At 44.3% G+C, this 22,291-nt stretch overlaps 1 protein-coding gene and 1 long non-coding RNA gene across 4 annotated transcripts in view; one reads left to right on the forward strand and one right to left on the reverse strand.

The window, feature by feature from the left end:
* Nucleotides 1-22,291, reverse strand: part of Ttn (titin) — a 275,803-nt gene that overhangs the window by 190,513 nt on the left and 62,999 nt on the right. For 2 of the 3 annotated variants that reach the window (XM_076569742.1, XM_076569741.1), the window contains 28 exons: nt 16,336-16,614; nt 13,311-13,874; nt 12,095-12,376; nt 11,712-11,990; nt 11,013-11,291; nt 10,636-10,914; nt 10,231-10,518; nt 9,843-10,121; nt 9,466-9,747; nt 9,096-9,374; nt 8,705-8,983; nt 8,318-8,596; nt 7,803-8,090; nt 7,399-7,677; nt 6,971-7,252; nt 6,592-6,870; nt 6,210-6,488; nt 5,818-6,096; nt 5,428-5,715; nt 4,907-5,185; nt 4,421-4,702; nt 3,224-3,502; nt 2,823-3,104; nt 1,630-1,908; nt 1,225-1,512; nt 781-1,059; nt 402-680; nt 17-295 (listed from right to left, as the gene is read on the reverse strand). In XM_076569742.1, coding sequence (XP_076425857.1) covers nt 17-295; nt 402-680; nt 781-1,059; nt 1,225-1,512; nt 1,630-1,908; nt 2,823-3,104; nt 3,224-3,502; nt 4,421-4,702; nt 4,907-5,185; nt 5,428-5,715; nt 5,818-6,096; nt 6,210-6,488; nt 6,592-6,870; nt 6,971-7,252; nt 7,399-7,677; nt 7,803-8,090; nt 8,318-8,596; nt 8,705-8,983; nt 9,096-9,374; nt 9,466-9,747; nt 9,843-10,121; nt 10,231-10,518; nt 10,636-10,914; nt 11,013-11,291; nt 11,712-11,990; nt 12,095-12,376; nt 13,311-13,874; nt 16,336-16,614 — 8,148 coding nt within the window. Of the gene's footprint in view, nt 1-16; nt 296-401; nt 681-780; nt 1,060-1,224; nt 1,513-1,629; nt 1,909-2,822; nt 3,105-3,223; nt 3,503-4,420; nt 4,703-4,906; nt 5,186-5,427; nt 5,716-5,817; nt 6,097-6,209; nt 6,489-6,591; nt 6,871-6,970; nt 7,253-7,398; nt 7,678-7,802; nt 8,091-8,317; nt 8,597-8,704; nt 8,984-9,095; nt 9,375-9,465; nt 9,748-9,842; nt 10,122-10,230; nt 10,519-10,635; nt 10,915-11,012; nt 11,292-11,711; nt 11,991-12,094; nt 12,377-13,310; nt 13,875-16,335; nt 16,615-17,390; nt 19,992-22,291 lie in introns of all 3 variants that reach the window. The other variant, XM_076569740.1, reaches the window with a different exon arrangement.
* On the forward strand, nt 172-7,303 carry LOC121828702 (uncharacterized). The gene is made up of 3 exons (XR_013050543.1): nt 172-406; nt 578-683; nt 6,764-7,303. It is a non-coding gene; the product is annotated as an uncharacterized LOC121828702 (long non-coding RNA).

The following is a 22,291-nucleotide window of genomic DNA, read 5'->3' on the forward strand; positions in this document are numbered from 1 at the left end:
AAAAGGAAAGTGTCACCTTGGATTCTGAAGACAGTCTTAGAGGCGGCCGTCCCTATGCTGTTCTCCGCTACGCAGGAGTACTCTCCACTGTCGTTGATGCTCACTTTATTAAAGACAAGCGTGGCCACATTGTTTGTAAAGTAGGTCCTGTATTCTGGAGTTGACCTTAACTTGGTGTCTCCTTTGAACCAAGACACTGTGATTTCTGGTGTCCCAGCTACTTGGCATTGTAAGGAAACTGAGTCTCCAACTGACGCCTCCAGAGGTTCTAATTCCGTGACAAAATAAGGCGGTTCTAAAGGAGAAAAGCTCACAATCAGCGAACGGAACTACCGGAGAGCAAAGGACCCACCGTGCCTATCCGATAAATCCAAAATCCTTAAGAGAGTAAGATAACACACCTAAGGTAGATATCAGCGCTTCGCAAGCATCCCTTCCTGCCTCGTTTTCAATCTCACAGGAGTAGTGCCCTGCATCTCCCTTTGTGCTGCTCAGAATTTCCAGGATGCAGGTTTTCTCTGTGGTGACAATGCTGCATCTTTCAGACGGAGTTATGCTGACACCATCTTTTTTCCAGGTGACAGAAATTGGGAGTGTTCCAGTATAGGTGCCCTCCAGAATGACAGACTTCCCAGGTTCTACAGAGTGATCGCTTAGTTTCTTTACAAACGTGGCTGGCTCTGGTAAGTGACAAAGCATTGCAGTTAGACACATCACAAAGCCACCCAAATGCCAGCAATCAAAAGAAGGAGAGTGTGTATGTGTGTATGTTTGGCAAACCTTTCACAAAGAGACGCGTAGTGCAGGATGTCTGGCCAGCATTGTTAGAAACCACACAGGTGTATTCCCCACTCTGAGATATGTCAATATTAAATAATTCCAGTTCTGCCACGGTGTCTTCAAAATAGATGTTGCACCGGTCTCCTTTCACTAGTTCTCTGGCACCCCTAAACCAGCCGACCTTGAACGGAGGGGTTCCTCGGATAACGCTCGTGAAGGTTACGTTTTTGCCTGGGAGGACTTCCAGTGGTTCCGGCTCTTTCACAAAAGAGGGTGGCTCTACACAGATATAGAAGACAATGGAAGGATCCAGTAAGCTTTGGACTTACTTCAATTTTGAATAAAAAAAAAAATAAGAGTGCTTATGATGTGTGTCAATCCAGACATGTGTCCAGAGAGGAATTTTTAACACATGCCCTGCAAACCTGATTGTGTGGCACTAACCTTGTACAGTCAACACTGCACGGCATTCATCAGACCCAGCCACGTTAGCGGCCACACACGTGTAACTGCCCATATCCGACGAGTCCAGAGAATTCAACTGCAATGTGCAGACGTTATCGGAAAACGTGGGTTGGTACTTTGCTCCACTGACAATCTTAGTTTTCTCGTGAAACCAGGCAATGGAGATAGGGGATGAGCCAGCTACTTTACATTCTAAGATGCAGGAAGTGCCCAGGACCCCACCAGTATCCTTCAGTCTTCGTGTGAAAGAGGGAGGAACCATTCGGTCTGCGCGAAGAAAGACAAAGGACTCGTGGTGACTTGAAAGGACAGAAGAGACATGGAAGAAGGAAAGTTCGTAAAAGAGATTCACATACGCAGGCCGGTGAAAACGCCGGAACTAACCTGATACATCGACCACGGCGGTGCAGCTGCTCTTCCCAACGTTGTTCTGAACCTGGAATGTGTAGGTGCCTGCGTCTTCCTTTTCAACTGAGAGAATTTTTAAGGAAGAGATTTTGTTGTAGAAGCTAAATTTGTGTTTTTGGCTGCTGGTCAAGAGCTTCCCATCCTTGTACCACTCAACAGAGAGTTCAGGTGTGCCAGCCACCTTACACTCCAGGGTACATGTTTCTCCCACAGTCACCGTCATGGATCCTGCCTTCTCTACAATGACTGCAGGCTCTGAAATAAAACATGAGATGAAAATCTTTGAAAATCTGGAACCTGTCCTTATCTCCTCTATGAATTGCACCATTTTTTTTTCACTGATGGTTACATTTTTCTCTCTCGGCTCTAAAATGTGATTCTGTAATCCTATGCATTCATAAAATTATTTGCATCCATTGAAAACATGTCTGGGTATTAATTCCAAAACAATCCAGGCAATGTATATCAGATAATCTAATTTTTTAAAAAGTACAAATAATATTTGTTTTGTAAGTGCATATGTGTGTTTGGTGGGGGTATATGCCATGGAATGCATATGGAGGTCAGAGACCCATGTCAGTCCCAGGGATTGAACTCAGGTCCTCAGGCATGGCAGCAGGCACCTTTACCCACCAGCCATCTCACTGGGCTCCAAAATACGTTTTGATTTACACTTGATGCTCTTTAGAGCAGAGGGTCCCTGTTAAATGAGTTGCTTGGTGTTTTTTCTCTTTGTTAACATGCTAGAGAAGATATTTTGAAAGTTCTCTTCACTTTCATTCTTATCACTGGATTGAAATTTAATATGCTCAGTGATGAAAGTGCAAATCTTTCCTTCAAACATTGATCTTTGGAGTTTTTGTCAGCTTAACCACTGCTATTCTGAACACAAAATTTCCTTGTAACAGTAGAGAGGCCCCAAGAGGGTTCATGTTGACATAAAATATAGTCAGAATATTTGCTATCCATGAAGAAAAGCAGTGCATATAAATAAAACAGCTAGCTAATTTTTGTTAGAATCACAGGAATCAGAAAAGAGCACTTAAGATCAATTGTGTCTTTTTCCTAAGCCTTCCAAACAGCAAGGCTCAGTATGGTTCTGGAAGAAATTCAGAACAAAGAGAATGCATGGAAATCATTCCAGTGGTTGCCCCCAAGTTCTGTTGTACCTAAGACGGTCAAGGTGGCCATGTTCTCCCTCACTCCACCATCGTTCTTGACTTGGCAGATATATTTCCCAGCATTGGCTGGCTCAGCTTTAGCAAACTGCAGAGTTGCAACGTTGTCCACGAATGAAATTCTAATGTTCTCACTCTCTCTGATCACTTCTTCTTTCTCTTTAAGCCACTGGACAGAAATAGGCTGGGCGCCTTCTATGGTTGCTTGCAGCTCAGCAGGCTGGCCAGCCACCACTGTGAGGCTGCTCAGCTTGGAAATGAATTTTGGTGGTTCTGAACAGGAAAAGATGAATGGAGATTGCTCAAAAAGCTTTCCAGGTAGTGGGAGAGAGGACACACTGAGCACTTTGCACATGCTTGATATTTCTGCCATGCACAGAAGCTATGCTCACCTTTTAATTTTATGGCACACACACAGGTGTCACTGCCCACTTCATTCTGGGCTTTGCAGTGGTACTCGCCGATGTCTGTCGATTCCACATTGAGGATGTGAATGCTTGCGTGGAAATTCTTAGATGCGATCTTGTACTTCTTGCTGCTTCGGAGTTGGCGCTTGTCTTTGTACCACACCACCTCAAATGGTGGTGTTCCTGAAAGCTCACATTCAATGCTAACTTCAGTGTTCTTAAGGGTTTCTACTACAGGAGGGAAGCTGCTAAAGACAGGTGGTTCTGTAAAAAACAAGAATCGCTCATGAGTTGGGCTAGTTGATATCCTCCGATAGAAAATGGTTTTCTGCTTGCTTTTCAATCGGATGTGTGGTTTAAGATAGTATCATGTGTAGGTAGCACTATTACTTATTAGCTAGATAGATGGAGAGCCAAGATGTATCCTAGCGGTCCCAGTTGAGTTCAATGTGTTGATTTATTTTGCTCTACAAAGATTGATGCTGAATTTATAAAGGAGCAAATTTATCAATAAATAGAAATTCTACGATATATGGAATTTTGCCTTTAGAAATTAAAAAAAAAATGTCATTTATGCTTTACAACAGAGATACCCAGAAGTCACAAAAACAGCTGTGATCTGAGCCTTCCATTTCAGGAAATGGTTACTCTAACAATTATCTTACATGACAAACTTGATCTTTATGGCAAAGCATGCTGGGAAAAATGACTGTGGAAAATACTGGCACTATTTGCACCATAGTAAAGTTGCTTTTTAAAGAAAGGAGCTGATTTGTGAGAAAGAGGAAACATTATTGCCATTTTAAAGATGTAATAATAAAACCTATATTGTTTATATTGTTACTTCATTATGATACAGACTATGGGGATGCTGTTTTGGTTGCAATGTGATTGAAATCAAAAGATTAATTTAAAATTTTTCCTTTTTATTTTTATAGATATATATTGGTGGTCAGAATTATAGTATTGGAATTACAGGAAAAATATCTCAAAATGACCACCTGAATGTAGACAAAGCTTCACAAGAAGTAACATTCAATCAGTGACATGATTGTATCTTAGGGAAATACCCCTGGGCTTGAGATAGAAACTAGGAGAGCAGTGAAGAATAAGAAACTGTGATACCCAGGGGAGAAGAGGGTGATGCATTTCCATTAATGAGGAACAGAAGGAGGTTTCTACCTTTTACTATAACCTTGGTACTGCAGCTGGTGCTGCCAGCGGGATTCTGAGCCTCACAGATGAAATCTCCACTGTCCTCTGTCCCGAGGTTGTTCATCTGTATGACCGCCACTGAATCGATGAAAGTCATCTGGTACTTATCGCTGGCTGTGAGCTCATGTTCATTCCTGTACCACACAACCTGTATTTCTGGAGACCCAGTGATCTTGCATTCCAGGCGTGTGGAGTCACCTGCTTTTACTATTTTGGTTGCTTCTAATTTCTTTACAAACTTCGGTGGTTCTAAAGAGTCAGGAGAAAGGAGATTATGAAGGAGGAGCAAGGGATCACAAAGGCCCCATTAGGTAATAGGTAGGAAAGGGAGGAACGTGACCAAGGTCTGGGGAATATACCCTCCTACTGTGTTAGCAAGCTGCTTTGTAACAGAGTTCAGGAACAACAGAGGCATGAGGCAGACAGAAACGTAAGACAATCAAACTTGCACACCTGTCACAAGCAACATCGTAGTGCAAGAGTCGCTACCAACGTCATTGGTAACTTGGCAAGTGTATTGTCCAGCCTTGGAAGCATCCACTGAGTAGAGATTTAAGAAGCTGGTTGACCCTTCCAAGCCAATGAAACATTTAGGTCCTGAGGCAAGTTCCACATCATCCTTAAGCCACTTAATTTTGAACGGTGGCGTTCCCTTCAGCACAGCCTTAAATTCCACTGTCGAATCAGGTATAGCTTGCTGTCGCTCAGGCTTCACTAGGAAGCTTGGTGGTTCTACAGATTTTAAGAGAGTCAGATTTAGTCATGGCCCTTGTAGCCCAATGGTTTTTTTATGAGTATCTAAGAAAGCAACTCACGAAAAGAGGTAATGATTAAATATTTCTTGAATGCAATGAATGTGAATTGAAAGAAACAGCATTACTAAGATTTTTTTTTTAACCTCTGAGGATGCAAGGTTAAGAGTGGTATGTTCTAGAAGTACCGACAAAGAGCAGAAGAGGACGAGCAGTCCTCACCTTTCACGGTTAAGATGCCGCTGCAGGCGTCGTCTCCTGCTACATTGGACACCTTGCAGGTGTAGTTTGCGGTGTCTTCTAATTCCAGATTGCTAACTTCCAGCGACACGGTGTTTTCGTGACATACGAGTCTGTATTTCGCACTTGTAGATATTTCTTTTCCATCTTTAAACCACTGAGCACTAATGGGAAGGGACCCAGAAACCTTGCACTCCATGTGAATAGAAGAACCCAGAACTTTGTCCATTTTGGTCAACTTTTTGGTGAACGATGGGGGAATATCTTGGTCTATCCAAGGCAAAGGGCAAAAACACACCCATTAGTATGTTGCTATTTGTCTACCAGGTATCTGCTCTAGTGAGGGGCAGCTGGCAGAGCAGAGGTACACACCTAGCACTCTCAGGTAAGCATCACAGCTGCTGCTTCCAAAGTCGTTTTCCACCTTGAACGTGTACTGTCCACTGTCTTGTTTCATTACGGACTGAATCCTGAAACTGGCCACATTGTTTTCAAAACTCATTGAAAAGTATCTACTGGGTACAATTTGTTTCCCATCTTTAAGCCATTTGACTTTCAGTTCGGGTGTCCCAGCTACCACACACTCTAGGGTGACCGGGTCTTTCTCGGTAACATCAACTGACTTAGCTTTCTCTATGATTTGAGCGGGTTCTGCAGTAAGAATAAAAAATGTGCACAAGTTAGGTCAGTAATTCTGTTAGAGCCCAAATGTGCCTATAAAGCCATCTCTGTAGACCACTACTGAAAGAGAATAATGCACCGACCTTGCACTAGGAGGAAGGCATAGCACCTCTCAACTCCTGACTCATTCTTGGCCTGACACGTGTATCGCCCACTGTGTCCGTTATCTACACTCCGGACTTGCAGTGTGGCTACGTTGTCCACAAATGAAATATGCACATTGTCATTTTCCTCAAGAATCTGGTCATCCTTTAGCCAAGTTATAGAAATGGGGGGTGAGCCTGCCACGGTACTCTGAAAGGTGGCGGAACTCTTCAAGACAGTGGTGACATTCTCTATCTTCTTGATGAACGATGGTGGTTCTGTGATTAGATAAGACAGGGGTTCAAGAAGAGGCGCCTTTGAACTCTTACTCGCGACCTACAACCCAAGAGCCCTCGGTGTTGGTCCTAGCCCACGACTGACCTTTCAAGGCAACCCGAGCACTACACGAGCAGCTGCCTCCTTCGTTGGCTATGATGCACTGATATTCCCCAACGTCCGAAGGGTCACACTTGGTTATATGCAGATAAAACACGGACATTTTCTCAGACATGGTGTATTTTTTGCCACTTCTGATTTCCTTGTTATTCTTCAGCCAGGTGACTTGCAATGGCGTCGTCCCCATGACTTCACACTCCAGCTCCACATCGCTGTCCTTGACCACCTCCACGGGCTCCAGCTCCCTGATAAAGGTGGGAGGCTCTACAGAGTTGAAAGGAAGACAGAGAGCGGCTTAGCTCGAGAGAAGCCCTGGAGCCAGCAGACAGCCCCGCTGAAACACAAAGCGGGGGCCCTCACAAACCTTTCACTTTCAGCTCAATGCTGCAGCTCGCGGAGCCCGCGTCATTTCGAGCTTCACAGACGTAGGTCCCACTGTTCTCTACCCTGGCATTAGAAATCTGGAAAGTGGCTAAGCCATCCACAAAAGAAATGCCGTACTTCCTAAGATCTGTTATTTCATTCCCATCCAGATACCAAGACACTCTGATTTCGGGAGTGCCCGTTACTTGGCATTCAAACGTTGTTGACTGTCCATTCCTCAGCACTAACACTGGACTGGGCTTCTTAATAAACTGAGGAGGTTCTAAAGATGAGAAAAGAAAGAGAGTGACATGCTGAATTTTTATTTATTAAACGAAGTCCAATGACCAAAAGCGTTTTCTTAACGACCTTTCCCTTCCCAAAGACAAGCGAGGCAAGCAAGAAAAAGAGGCAATCTAGAGAGCAGACCTTTCACAAAGAGGGTGGCTTTACTGCTGGCGGTGCCAACGTCATTGCTTAGCTGGCAAATGTAGGTCCCAGAGTCAGCAGCCTTGGCGGAGAAGAGCTCCAGAATGGTGGAGGTGTCGTCCTTCCAAACGGAGCGAGCGGCCCCGGGGTGCAGCTCCTTGTTATCTTTGAACCACTTTATTGTCATGGGCGCAGTGCCCCCCACAAGAGCCTTCAACTGAACCCTGGTGCTGGGATTCACGTCCTGCGACTGTGGCTTTTCCACGAAGTAAGGGGGTTCTGGGATGGAAGAACAGGAAGCAGAAGAGAGAGGGGGGCGGTTATTTCAGAACTCAGCAAAGAGGAGGAGGTGTAAGAAGTCCAAGGCAATACAGCTGGGTAAGGTGGAGGTAAAAAGTGCCAACCTTTGACGGTGAGGTGGCCACTGCACTGGCTGTGGCCCGCCTTGTTGGTGGCGGAACAGGCGTATGTACCGCTGTCTGTGCCTTCCAGCTGGCTTATCTCCAAGAAGGCAGTGTTATCGTGAAAAGAGAATTTGTACTTGTCACTAGCTGATATTTCCTGGTCATCTTTGAACCACTGGATGCTGATGGGGTGTGATCCAGCCACTATGCATTCTAAGTCAATAAAAGAGCCTTTAATGCTGTCCATTTTCCTCAGTTTCTTGGTGAATGAAGGAGGTATAATAAGATCTAGCCAATAACAACAACAAAAAAAAAAAAGCAAGAAAAATTTAGGTTAATCTAGCTATTTGTTCTCTCTCTCCCTACCTCCCCTCTGACCACGGAATGCTAAGGCATGAACCCAGGACCTTGCACACACATGAACTACACCCGTAGCCCTCTGTTTCCTCTTTAAATCGTACAAGAGGAAGGGCCCCTGAGACACTCAACTCCTCCCTATAGAAATTAATACCAACCTAAGACATGAATGCTAGCCTTGCAGCTGCTTAGCCCAACATCATTTTGGACCTCAAAAGTATATTCTCCACTATCTTTCTTCTCTGTGGAAATAATCTTCAGGATTGAGACTGTGTCGGTGACACTGATTTTGTATTTTGGACCCAGAGTTAGTTCCTGGCCATCTTTAAACCATTTCGCTGTAATCTCCTTAGTCCCTGAAAATTTAACTTGCAAAGTGGCCGGGTCTCCTTGAGTGACATCTATGGACACAGCCTCCTCCGTTATTGTTGCAGGTTCTGCAGAAAACAAAGGACAGGTGTGGGCTGTGAAGTGCCCTGCTGAGAGGCCTTTAATTGGCATCTTTTTTTTTTCCCCTACAACCTAAGGCAGTTTTCTGCACCAACCTTTGACTGAGAGCAGTGCAGAACACCTTTGTATGCCTGCATCGTTTTTGGCTTGACAGACATATTTCCCATCATGCTTGACTTCAATACCACTCAGGTAGAGACTAGCCACGTTGTTCTCAAAAGTCATTCTTATGTTGTCGTCCTCAGTGATCTCGTCATTGTCTTTTAACCAAGTCACCGTGATTGGCAAGGAGCCTTTCAGCGTGGCCTGGAAGGCAGCTGTGCCTCCGCGGAGGGAGCTGGTGGTCTCAATCTTCTTAATGAAGGATGGGGGTTCTATCAGAAGAATGAGTTCTCAATCAGTACCCGCTCTATAGCAAAGCTGTAGCTGCACACTTAAGACTGGTCTGTGTAGAAGAGCCCGTCCATCAGCGAAGCCCACACTGACCTCTTAATGTCACCCTGGCACTGCAGGTACTGCTGCCCACCTCGTTGGTCACCCGGCACTGGTATTCACCCGCATCTGCAGCTACAAACTTGAGGATCTGCAGACTAACCAGCTGATCCTGAATGAAGGTTTTGTATTTTCTACCACTGCGCAGAGTCGTGTTGTCTTTGAACCAAGTGATCTCAAAGGGAGGGGTGCCTGCCACCTCGGCCAGCAACATGACATCATACTCCTTTAGTACTTCAATGGGCTTAAACTCCTTGGTAAAGTAGGGTGATTCTACAGTAGAAGAGAATGGCTTGAGTTAATGGGCGGGGATCTGTGCTACGGGCCAAAAGCTTGGTCACATGGAGATACAGCGAGAACAAACCTTTGACTATCACAATGCTAGTGCAGTGGTCGCTACCAGCCTCATTTTGAGCTTCACACATGTATTCACCACTGTCTTCAATGGCCACATCTGTAAGCTTTAAAACGGCCGTGGACTCCACAAAAGACATTTTGTGTTTGCTGCTCTCTCTCAGTTCTCTGTCATTCGCAAACCACGTTATTTTAATTGGCGGGGTGCCTGTGACTTTGCAGGCCAGCTGAGTGGCATCTCCCTTCTTTAACAGTTGGGACAGCTCTAACTTTTCAACAAAGGTAGCAGGCTCTGTGGAAGGAAGGGCGTTATTAAGAAACAGCAGAAAGAATAAAAGAACTTATGTAAAAAGGGTCGCACGAAGGCGTCAAGAGAAGAATGCAAACCTTTCACAAACAAGTTTGCACTGCACTCCACACTTCCGGCCACGTTGCTGACTTTGCACGTGTATGTGCCTGAATCCGAGGTTTTCACCGCATAGAGTTCCAGGGAACTCTCTAAAGCGTCTTTGGTAATGTAGCAGCTTCCACCAGAAACCAGCTCTCTGTCACCCTTAGACCATCTGATGGTGAGAGGAGTGGACCCTTGGAAAGTACTCTTCAGGCAGACTGCCGAGCCGGGCAGGACGTCCCTGGACCCTGGCTTAATTACAAAGCTGGGTGGTTCTGAAGAAGAGGCAGAAGAGAGAAGTTGAAGGAGTTACAAGTCTGGACCCAAGGGAAGTGGGGCTTGATTTGAATATCGGGAGAGTAGACAACAAAGCCCCTAGCCAACCTTGCACAATCAGGGCTCCGCTGCTGTCTTTGCTCCCCACGGAATTGGTGGCCCGGCAGGTGAAATTCCCTGCGTCGTTCATGTCTACCCTGCTGATCTCCAGAGAGGCCGTGCCTTCCACAAATGCCATCTGGTATCTGTCAGAAGCGGCGATTTCCTTGCGGTCCTTAAACCAGGAGACCCGCATGGGGAGGGAGCCAGCGATTTTGCAGTCTAACCTGCAGGCCCCGCTCACGACACTGTCCAGGTTGCGTAAGGGTTTGGTAAAAAATGGAGCAATGTCTCGATCTGTTTGTGGCGGAAGAGAGAAAATAAGATCAACATGGCCGACTGCTCAGTGGTTTATCTTTGGGCGCTTTTGTTGCGCGTTTAGAGAGAGACACGGAGTTTTCTAAAAATACGAACCTAACACAGTAAACGTGGTCTCGCAGGAACTGCTGCCCACTTCATTGGAAATCTCAAATGTGTACTGGCCACTGTCGTGTAGTTCAGCTGAGTAAAATTTCAGCTGGGCAATGTTGTTTTTAAAACTGATGCGGTACTTTTTACTAGCAACCAAGGGCCTCCCGTCTTTGTACCACTTGGGCTTGAGTTCTGGGGTGCCTGAGACTGTGTACTCCAGGGTGGCTGGGTCTCCTGCAGTCACTTGGATCAGTTCTGCTCGCTCAATGATTTTGGCAGGTTCTATAAAAGTATTAGATAGTTAGGACTCCTTGGCATGAATCAAGGCTTCAATTTTAGGTGAGAAAGCCAATTAAAAGTTAACATGTTCCTACACAGACCTTTAACTATGAGTTCCCCGACAGATGTCTGGCTCCCGGCTTCATTCTCAGCCAGGCATGTATATTTGCCACCAAAACTAATCTGCACATCAGGGATGGTCAACACCGCAACTCCACTGGAAAAGCTCATTTTAATTTTTCCATCTTCTTTAATGACTTCTTGGCCTTTCATCCACATGACAGAGATGGGTTCTGACCCTCTCACAGCAGCTTGTAAGGTCACAGTCTGTCCTGCCAGAGCTGTGAGGTCATCTACTTTCTTGACAAAGGTTGGTGGTTCTAGTTAAGGAAGAGCACACACATGTGTCAGTTCCCACACACTCTCAACCCCCACCTCTACTGCAGGCTTCGGTTCGGGCTACATGTTTCCCACCTCACAGCATTTGTTTATTAGAAAGAAGAGAGAAACTATAGGAAGAATTAACAACTCCATTCAAGACAGGCACAGACTATAAATCTTTTTCAGCAAATAAAATGGCTGTTTATGTAATTTTCTTTTGTTATCAGATAAGAAATATTTCTATTCCTATCAAGACAAAGACTGAGTGAAGGCTCCGGGCCCTAAGTTCAAATTAAGACAAAACACATCTTAAAGGTTAGAAGAAGAGAACGAATTCACTTTCTTTCTGTGGATTAAGAAAGCTATTTGGACAATTCATTAGAAAAATACCTCCCCACCCACCCACCCACCACACTAACCTTTTAATAAGTGTGTTGCGACGCAGCCACACTTTCCAACTTCATTAGCGACCACGCATTCGTAATCGCCAACGTCCGCACTATTGAAAGACGCAATTTCCAGAAACACCAAAGACTTCTGAGCAAACACCCTGTACTTCTTACTACTTCGGATTTGCTTCTTGTCTTTAAACCAGCTAATTTCAAAGGGTCCCGTGCCCGCAACCTCGCACTGAAGTAGCGCGTTGGCCCCTCGCACTATGTCTGCAGGCTCAAGCGTTTTGATGAAAGAAGGCGGCTCTACAATAAAGGCACGAAAGCACAGGGTAAGGTGTGAGGCACCAGCAAACCAGAGGAAAAGTTGCTCAGCAAAACGAGGAGGAGCCGCAGCCCAGGAAACAGACCTTTGATAACGACTTCCGCACTGCAGCTGTCGCTGCCCACGTCATTCGTGGCTTCACAGGAGTAGGTCCCGCTGTCATCGACCTTGACATCAGTGATGTCCAGGATCGCCTCAGAATTGACAAAAGAGATGCGGACCGTGTTGCTTTCACTAAGTTCTTTGTTATTTTTAAACCAAGTGACCTGGATCACAGGGGAGCCTTTCAGCTTGCAATGGAGGCGTGCTGATTCACCCGGGAGCATTAGGTAAGAGGGGTCCACCTTCTTCACAAAGGACGGTGGTTCTGCATGACGTGTAGTTAAAAAAAAAAAAATAAAGAAAAAAAGGAAACAAGATGGAGACGATGACCGAAGCATACACACCACAAAAGAAAAAGCAGACACACGTGACAAAAGGCAGAGCATACAGAAACAAATCTTCACAAGACTTCTGCACAAGCCGTGATGCATTGAGCCCTTTCCTTCATTTGGAACCACTTCCCCATCTCTTGGTAAAAAGAAAAAAGACACAAGCAAGCAGACTATGTCCATATGAAGAGTGACTTTCTGAACAAAGACATCGATAGTAGACATGCTAATGTGGATGGGGGTAGGGCCTCCCACCAGGCCTCAGCCTATACAAAGAACTACGGGCAACCAAGAAATGCTGAGGGCAGGAGGAATAGTCTTCCTCAGGGAAGAGCACACCACCTGGTTATCCAATATCAAATGATTTTAGTACCGAAAACATATGTACAAGTAGTGTTATACAGACAGAGCAGGTTGTAATTATGTATTTAGGCATATAAGTGTGTGAGACAACAATTAATGTAAAAATGGTCGTGAATTTGAAAGAAAACAAGGAAGGGAATATGGGAGGGTTTGTAGGGAGGAAGGGAAATGGAGAAATGAAGTAATTATATTATAACTTCACAAAATGAATATTTAAAAAGAAGATGGTTAAGAGTTGCCTACACATGAATTCTTAGAAGAAGTTATAAGCAAGATTTGTTAATTGCCTTTTTAAAAGAGCCAAAGTAAGTAAATAAAGAAGATTAAACAAAAACAATAAACCAAACTAAAAAAGCCAGCAGGATAAGGTCAGGACTTCCCCAGACCCAGAGGTTTGCCTTAGGAATTAAACAAGTAACAAAGGGTGCGAATGATACAGCTGACAGTCTTTCTCCTAAGGCTGCCTTGCAGACAAGGAGGTGGCAGGTGGCTGCCCGGCCCTCTTACCTCTGACTGCCACTGTGGCAGATGAGGAGCTGCTCCCAGCCTCGTTGGAAGCTGTACACATGTAGGTTCCAGAATCTTTGAGTTTGGCCAGGGGGATCTCAAGCGATGCTATTTTATCTTCAAAATAGATCTTGTAATCCTTGCCAGCAGGCAGTTTTTGACCATCTTTGCTCCACGTGACGGTCACTTTCCTGTCTTCATCGACTTGGCACTCCAGGTGGATCTTCTTATTGATGGCCGACTGCACGGCCTCTAGCTCTTTAATGAAGTGGGGTTTGTCGATGATGGTCAGCTCTGCTTGGCAGATATCGGCTCCAAATTTGTTGGAAGCCTTACAAGAGTAAACCCCCCTGTCCTGAATGGTAAGATTGGAGAGCTCTAAGCTGTGTTTGTTATCGGCCTCTGCAATCCTGCAGTTAGGGGACGGCGACAGAGCACCGCCATCTTTCTGCCAGATGGTCTCGATCACAGGGGTCCCTGACACTGTGCAGAGGAACTTGGCTGCCTTACCCACAAAAGTGGTAAGGGACTTGGGTCTGGAGAGAAAGGTTGGTGGATACGCCTCTGCAAAAGAAAAGTTTTCGTGTTACATGTAGTCTCCACCGAAGGTCTGCTGCAATCACATAGTCTAAGACAGAGAAAAGATGACTTAGGCCTTTAGGTGAACACAAGACCTTATCTTATATCAATGCAGTTATAAGACCAAAGACTAGGAAAGGAAAGGGTTGAGTGCTCTTGACAAATTGTCTCTAGCTAAGGAAAGAACAAATGTTCCCTCATGAAGGGATATTATTACTGAAGCTTTGTCTGTTCAGAGGGTTAAGGGCTGGGAGGATTTGATAGGCAATCCAGCTGGTATTTTAATTTGGTAAATTAGAAGACCAAAAAGGAGGTAAGAAAAGGCACATGAGTTGGCTGAAGATGGGGTAAGATATTACAGAACCTTCCAAAGGTCTTTCTAACTGTCTGATAAATGCCAGGAAATCCTTAAATCACATAACTTCAAATGCACCCAGGAGGGATTTTGCACTCATAAAAATATTTCACAGGAAAAGCTTCCCTTTTCCATTCTCCATTCTGAAGCAAAGCTTTAGGATCTGCTCCTGAGGATAGAAGACCCAGAATCTCTCCTTGTCCTTTGCTCCTACAACTGAACTTTTGCTTCAGGCCCATTACAGAGCTGGGCTAATTTGGGTCAAGAAAATCCTTAACTGTCATTAAGAATAATGCCACCATAGAGGAAAGCCTATGAGGCCTCAACCCCTACAGGCATCTAAGGGATACCGAAAGTGGAAAAAATAGTCTTCTTCAGGCAGAAGCACACCAAATGGTTATCTAATACCAAATAGTCAATCCTGAAAATAAACAAGTAATATTATACAGACTGAGCAGGTTTTATTAATGAAAAGAGAGGCCATGAATAATGAAAAAAGGCAAGGAGAAGTATATAGGAGGGGATGGAGTGAAGAATGGGGTAAGTGATGTAATTATATTCTAATCTCAAAAAGAAGAAGAAGAATGGCGCAGTCTCGCTGTAGGGGAAGATTTTGGCTCCAGAGTAAAAACCCCCGGCTGGGTTACCATGGGCAGGTTTCTTAATCTCGAAGATTTTTGGTTGTGTGATAAAGTGACAGAGTAAAAGATGCTTTGAAGAATCCTTTTTCCTGAGGTGGTTGAGTGGGTTCCCTCCCCCTGACATTCTCACTGAGTAAGACTCACCGCCCAAGAGCAACCTCCCTCTACCCAAGGATCTGCTCTTCCATCAGAGTCTGAGGCCACCAGCAAGAAAAGAGGAGGATGGGGAGATAGGTAGAGAGGGAGGGAGGGAGGGAGGGAGAGAGGGAGGGAGGGAGAGAGGGAGGGAGAGAGGGAGGGAGAGAGGGAGGGAGGGAGAGAGGGAGGGAGGGAGGGAGGGAGAGAGGGAGAGAGGGAGGGAGGGAGAGAGGGAGGGAGGGAGGGAGGGAGGGAGGGAGGGAGGGACGAAAGAGAGGGAGGGAGGGAGGGAGGGACGAAAGGGAAGAGTGGGAAGGGGAGGGCAGGGGAAGGAAGGGAAGGACAGACTGATTTATTTATTTATTTTTGCTAAAGACTAAATTCAAGCATTTGATGAATATTAACAAATTGAAATTTACCCTATGTGTCAATTAGGAAATTGAGAACAGAGTATTTTGGGTTTTGTTTGTTTGGTTTTTTTTGTTTTTTGTTTTTTGTTTTTTTTTGGTTTTTTCGAGATAGGGTTTCTCTGTTTAGTTTTGGTGCCTGTCCTGGATCTTGCTCTGTAGATCAGGCTGGCCTTCAACTCACAGAGATCTGCCTGGCTCTGCCTCCCGAGCTCTGGGATTAAAGGCATGTGCCACCTCTGCCCAGCTCCCCTGTCTTATTGTAGGACTTTGTGTAATTTTAGCTGCATATTCTGGTTTACTTGAAATTCTGGCTTTATTTGTAACTCTGTTTCTGATTGGTTATTTGGGTTCATATTAATTTTTGTTTTGGGTTTTTTTGTGTGTTTGTTTTTGTTTTTTGTTTGTTTGTTTCTTTTGTTGAGACAGGAATTTTCTGTTTAGTCCTGGCTGTCTTGGAACTCACTCTGTAAACCAGGCTGGCCTTGAACTCAGAGATTCACCTGCCTTTGCTTCCCAAGTCCTAAGATTAAAGGCGTGTACCACCACCACCCAGCTATTTATTTATTTATTTATTTATTTATTTATTTATTTATTTATTTATTTTTAGTAGCACCAAAAAGTCCTTAAATATTTCTTATTAAGAGTGAAGCCAGGCTCATTTGATGACTTAGTATTCTTCTTCCCCCTCCCCTTCCCCCCCACAAATAAAGGAACATCTGCTTTGGCAGCTGATAGAAATGTGACTATAAAGAATGACTTGTCGCCCATCCCCCCTGTGGTTTTAATCAACGTGATACCACGGTGGTTCTCCGGCTGGTGACACTCTCCGCACCTGTACAAAAAACAACACTCACAGTAATGTGAACCGAGGGACAGCCTCCATGTCAGGGTGTGGCATTTACCTGTGACAGTTAGTGTGGCTGTGCAGCTCACACTGCCGTACTCATTGGAAGCTTTGCAGGTATACTCGCCACAGTCCACAACCTGGGTTCTCAGGATCTCCAGGCTGGAGACGTAATTTGAAGATCGAATAGAACACTTGTCGCTCTCATAGATTTCTCGCCCAGCTTTGAACCACTGGAACCGGACGTTGGGGGCACCTTGGATCTCACAGGTGAATTTGGCTAGGTGGCCCAGGGCTACTTCCAGGGGCTCAATTCTCCTTTTGATCACAGGGGCAGCTGCAAAGGAAAGCGGAACCCATTAGCATGCCTCCTTGTCAGGCATCCCACGTTCTTTTTTTTTTTTTTTTTTTTTCAGACTAACTTTTGTTGCTGTTGCTAAAATAAAACAGTTGAAATCGGTGAGGCGGCAGGTTGCGGCAGTCCAGGTCATGTGACTGGAAAATGAGAATGGTCGTGAAGGCAAAATCCCAAAAGGACAAAAAAGCAGCTTGTGACATTTTTAACCGTTACTCTGCAGTGAATTGGCGGGTGGTGGTCGTTATTAACATGTGATGCATAACAACAGGATGTATCACTGAAATGCACTGTGCTAGCTAGCAGCTGAAAATAAGGTGAAAACATGATATATCAACTAAAGCGGTGAAGTGAGCCAATAGCCAATAAACAGAAATAAACACAAGTAGTTGACTAATCATGGTTATTTTGAATTTAGAGAAGAGTTTGGCCAGAGTGCCTATGTACTGAGAACTTCTTATTACATATTATCCCAGCATTTTCATATGAAAATGTATTTATCATTATAAAACATATGAGCATATGTTTTATTTGAAAAATAAGTAGCCGTGTGGCTATGAAAATAGACTCCCTAACAAGGCAGCAAGAAGAGAAATGCAAATCTATAACCATGATTACGTCTTTCCTTCTGTCATTCCTGTTCTAAATAGCTGGCATTCTGGAAAAGTGGCAGGTCAGTGAAGATTCAGTGGTGAAACCTAAATCATAACCACCCAGTGGGTATTAGAGCCTCATCCATTTCATGCCTCAAGTCCAACCTCTTTCTCCGACAGTGAGCTTCGCTGATACTGTCACCTTTCCATTGTCATTTGAAGCCTCACAGACATACTCTCCTTCGTCCTCTGCCTCCACTGGGTCGATTACCAGAGTGTAGGCATTCTGGTCTTGTAAACACTTGAACTTTGTATCTGAAGGCACCAGTGCACCCTTGAAATACCAGTTCACCTCCTTAGCATTTGATATGAATGACGTAAGGTGGACAGCATGGCCTTCCTCAGAAACCGTATCCACTAAGTGTTTCAGTACAGTAGGGCAATCCTCAGCTAAGGTAGCGTCAGTTTCTTGTGACTTCACTGTGCTGGCCTTCTGGGTGACACTCTCTTCTGGGGGCTTCAGAGTCTCAGCCTGGGGAGCCTCATTAGCATCTCCATCTTTGAAGTGACTTTCTACATTCAAACAACTGACCTCTTCTTTGGAGATGAGGTATCTAGATTCAGTTTCTGGTTCTATGATGGTCTCAACTTTCTGGACATCTGAAGAGTGGTCTACTCCACCTTGCACACCGAGTTTGCCTTCTTTCTGAATGCTCGGATCCTCAGCTGTTAAGATGTTTCTTTCTTCACATATAAGGGAGCACAAGGCATCCTTAAGCTCAGTTTTCAGGTTAGCTGTTTGAGGATCTATGTCTTCGATGGTGATGGTTACCTCCTCAGTTAGTGACCTCACTGAAGTAATAAGGTAGGTGCACAGGATGCATTTGGGCTCTTGAGAGAGGCCTATGGCCTTGACCTCCACCTTGTCAATGTTTCTTAGCCACTCAGAGAAAAGACTGTCTTGCTCACTGGCCACTGCAGCTTGCAGGGCCCTGCGGACCTGAGTTTTCAGATGTAATCGCTGCTCTGGGGGCATACCAGGAAACAAAGTTTCCTTAGCAAGCAGGTCACTTCCCTGTACCTCCTTCACCCCCTTTATTGCCTCGGGCTCTTTCTTAGAGAGCGAGGTTTGGCTGGTGGGCACTGTCATGTCCTCTGAGTGCTGCTCTTCCTTGAGGAGGACCTGCTTTTCCTCAAGTGCTAGTGGGAAGCTTAGGGACTTGCCTTCCTCGGTCCTCTCTGCAACATCTCGCCCTGTGCTTTCTAGTAGGTCTGCATTGGCCATCAAGATTTTGCCTTCTTCTGTGCATGTGTGCTCCAAGGGGACTTGAGGCTCCGAGTGCACATTAGAGATTACGACGTCAGGACCCTCTAGACTTTCCACATGTCCCTCGGCTAAGCTGTGACACAGGAGGAGAGCTCTTGGCTCTTTGTCCACTTCAGAGACTATCTTTTCTTCTAGCTGAAGTGTTTCTTCGTCAGCCACAGAGGACGGAAGTGAATGAGCGGGAGCTGCTGGTGAAGACTGAGGATAACTCCCTTTGGGTTCAGTTGCTAAGGTCTTCAGGGGCCTGACAGAGACAGAACCCACTTGTGCTGCAGATGAGGCGCTTGGGAGGATGTTCTCAGGCTCTTCAAACTGCAGAGTGTCTTCTCTAGGAGGTGGTTCTTTGCCTGGCTGTGTGTGAACGGTACAGTCAATGGAAGGAAGTTCCCCAGCGCCCTCAGGAGTGGACATGACAATGGGGTGCAGCTTCTGAACCCCTATAGTCATCCCAGTACTCAGTTCACTGTTGTCAACATCATGCTCATAAGAAAGCTGCAGCTTTTCCTCTGCAATTAAAGCAGTTTTTGAACCGGCATCCTTGACAAGAGCTGTAATTTCTTGCTGTGAGTCAAAGGCCTCAACTGAAGGGCCCCTTGCAGATGTTTCCGGAAAATCACCAGGAACTCCTGATGTGGAGTCTGCTTTGCAGGAGGCATCGGTCACATCTGTGTCTTCCAGGAGCACAAGAAGCTCTGCCACACAGATGGACTCCCCCCACACGTTCTCAGCTTTACAGATATATGGGCCGCTGTCTCCCCTCTGGGGGTCGTTAACAATGAAGGTCCCAGAGCCATCAGGATTGTGGATGATGGTGTAGAAAACATTGGTATAAAGCGGCATGTTTTCTCTGAACCACAAAACAGTAGGGGGAGGCTCTCCGTGCACCAGGTATTCAAAGACAGCAGGGATCCCTGGAGCACAATGGACTGGTTTTAATTCCTTGAAAAAGTAAGGAGGACAAGGCTCTTCAGACTCTCCCAGAGCTTTCTTCACGTCAGAGTCCTTGTACCGTTCTCCTTTAGGGGATATTTTTAGGTAGGCACTACACACCGCTTTTCCATAGTCATTGCTGGCCATACATGTGTACTCCCCCTCATCCTCAAATCTGGTGAACAGAATGATCAGGCTGTGGTTATCCCCATCAAAGACAAATTTGTAGTCAGCAGAAGGGGTTAGTAGCACCCCATTAAAGAACCATTGAATTTTAGGCTTGGGGCAGCCAGTTACAGTAACCGACAATTTAGCTACATCTTCAATGCTTATTTCAGCATCGGATACTTCTCTGATGAAAACAGGGGCGGTGCCTTCCTGTCTGGAATCAAACTGAGTGGCATAGGCAGGCGGCTCAGATAAAAGTTCAAGTGTTTCATTCATGTTACGGAGGTGATCAGAACCATAGGTTTGAAATCCTTCCCCGGCAGACAGAATATTAGCAATCTCTGTGTGGAGAAAAGTCATTATGATGTTATGATACAGTTTTGTTTAACTAACAGTATCAGTCAAAGAACTGGATACCAATTACCGGCCTTCTGCATTGGAATTGGACTGTGGAGAGATTAATTTATCAGAAAACACATTCCTAAATTTTCTTAGCCTATTACAGAAAATCAAGCAGCTATACTTATGATACAAAAGCAACTTTCTGTCCAGTTTATCTTGTAGGGTTTACAGATGCGATATAAGTTTAGATCTCAAGTTTGAAGAAGTGCTAGATAAATATTTATAAATCATAAATGCAGGATTATTGCATCAACTTCTAAAAACACATAGAATTGTTATGCAGGATTTTTTTGAGTCTAATGATTATTTTTCAAAGAAAAAGTATATTTTAGCCAATACTTCTAATTGTATATCAACAACCACAATTACAAAAGTGGGGACTAGCCAGGCACAGTGATACACATCAGGAATCCCAGCATGTGGAAGGCTGAGGCAGGAGGATTTCCAGTTCAAGGCCAGCTTGAGGCCTTTCCTGTACCAAGGTTCAATTCCGACTCCTGAAGGAATCACTGTTGTCTATTACTAGAAAATGGAGTTTCCCCTCATTCAAGTAACTAGCCCAAGTACTCCAAGAAATGTTTTATAATAAGATATTAGTTAAGAAAACAGGGGAAGCAGAAATAAGAGGAAATGACTCCAGTATCAAAATGTTGGTGATAATTTATTGTGTAAGTCAGTTGTACAGCAATATTGAACAGGGATACCAAGTAACACACACTCTTTCAGTAGTATCAGAAACAACCAAGCGAGAGACGTGTAGTTTATCAACAGAAAGTGGATTCTTAATTCAGTCTGCTGGGGAAGTAGGAGTGTCCTGTTACTGATAGTTTTACTGCCTAAATGAAAAGCAGTTTTATCATTTTGTTAATTCAGTTTCCTTACATTACACTGAATGGTTTTGTGTCTTAATTTCTTACTGGTCTAGCATTTTAGTATTGAAAGACAGGCATCCAATCTGCAGGCTAGAAAACATCAGTAAAGCTTGTCTGTAGCACGTGGAATACCTCCTAAGCTACTTGTGAGTGTCCCTAATAAGCCACCAATAGGCCTCATACACTTACATCATCACTAAAGGTGGCCACTTAGCTTGGCATCTATGCTGGGTACATTCCTTTTCCCTTCTCTTACATCCCCAAAATGCCTGCAAAGGGAATGGATGTGGATATAGTTAAAGTACCCCGAATTGATAAGACGTTAAAATATTTTCAAAAGTTTCCCCTATTTACACACACACACACACACACGCACGCACGCACGCACGCACGCACGCACGCACGCACGCACGCAACTACAGTAAATGAGCCTTAAATCTGCCCAAACACGAAAGCTGTAGTTAAAATTACCCCAGTTGACAACATCTCATGACAACATCTAAATTCAGCTCTGTGAACACATGGAATTTTTTATCCAGCATCAGGGAAATTACTATCCCAGGCTTTTAGCTGTGTGTCACTGAGTCAGAAAATAGAAAGTTCTACTTAACTACCATAAGTGTGGGGAAGGCTTATTTTCTTCGTTCAGCTATTGTTATTCAACAATCTTCAAGCTCAATGCCTCTGAGACTAAGGGAATCATAGTAAGAAAAATCAAATAAAGCCTTCCTTATGTGAACGAAGGTATATAACTTAAAAATCAACAAATATGAAAATATCTTCCTCCTTCCCTGTTTTCATTTGCTTTTCTGGGTTTAGAATGCTGATTGTGTTTGTAATATGTGGGTAAGTGTGCTTGTCATGTTGACTATGACATAGATTTCTAATTAATTAAACACACAGTATATGACTAAATGTAGAAAAACTCTTAAGTCTCCTTGCTCCAGAATTAGCTTTACCAGAATCAGCTTGACAGTGGTGTGGTATATTTAAATTGTTATCAAAAGGTATTATGTACTCTGGTTGCAGCGAAAATCATTGTTCCACAATTGTTTATCACTGGATGATGGTCACTCAAAACAAATACATTTAAAAAAATTTGAATGGGACATCAGCTAGTCTGCCTGTTTTTTACACATGCTTTTAATCTTTTGGTTTGGATGATGTTAAGGAATTTCCATTGTGAGAATAACATCAACAGATAAAAGAAACATAATAAATATGATAGCTATGAGTTCTTATGGAAATTCAATCTGAAATAAATGCTATACGTTTAATAATTAATATTAAGATGGCCAATACAATCATGGTCCTTAAATATTGCAAGTTCAGGCCTCAAGTGCAATGTAGGTCATGATTATAACTTA

The sequence above is a fragment of the Peromyscus maniculatus genome, chromosome 4 (assembly GCF_049852395.1).
Source record: "Peromyscus maniculatus bairdii isolate BWxNUB_F1_BW_parent chromosome 4, HU_Pman_BW_mat_3.1, whole genome shotgun sequence".
In the NCBI taxonomy this organism is placed as follows: domain Eukaryota; kingdom Metazoa; phylum Chordata; class Mammalia; order Rodentia; family Cricetidae; genus Peromyscus; species Peromyscus maniculatus.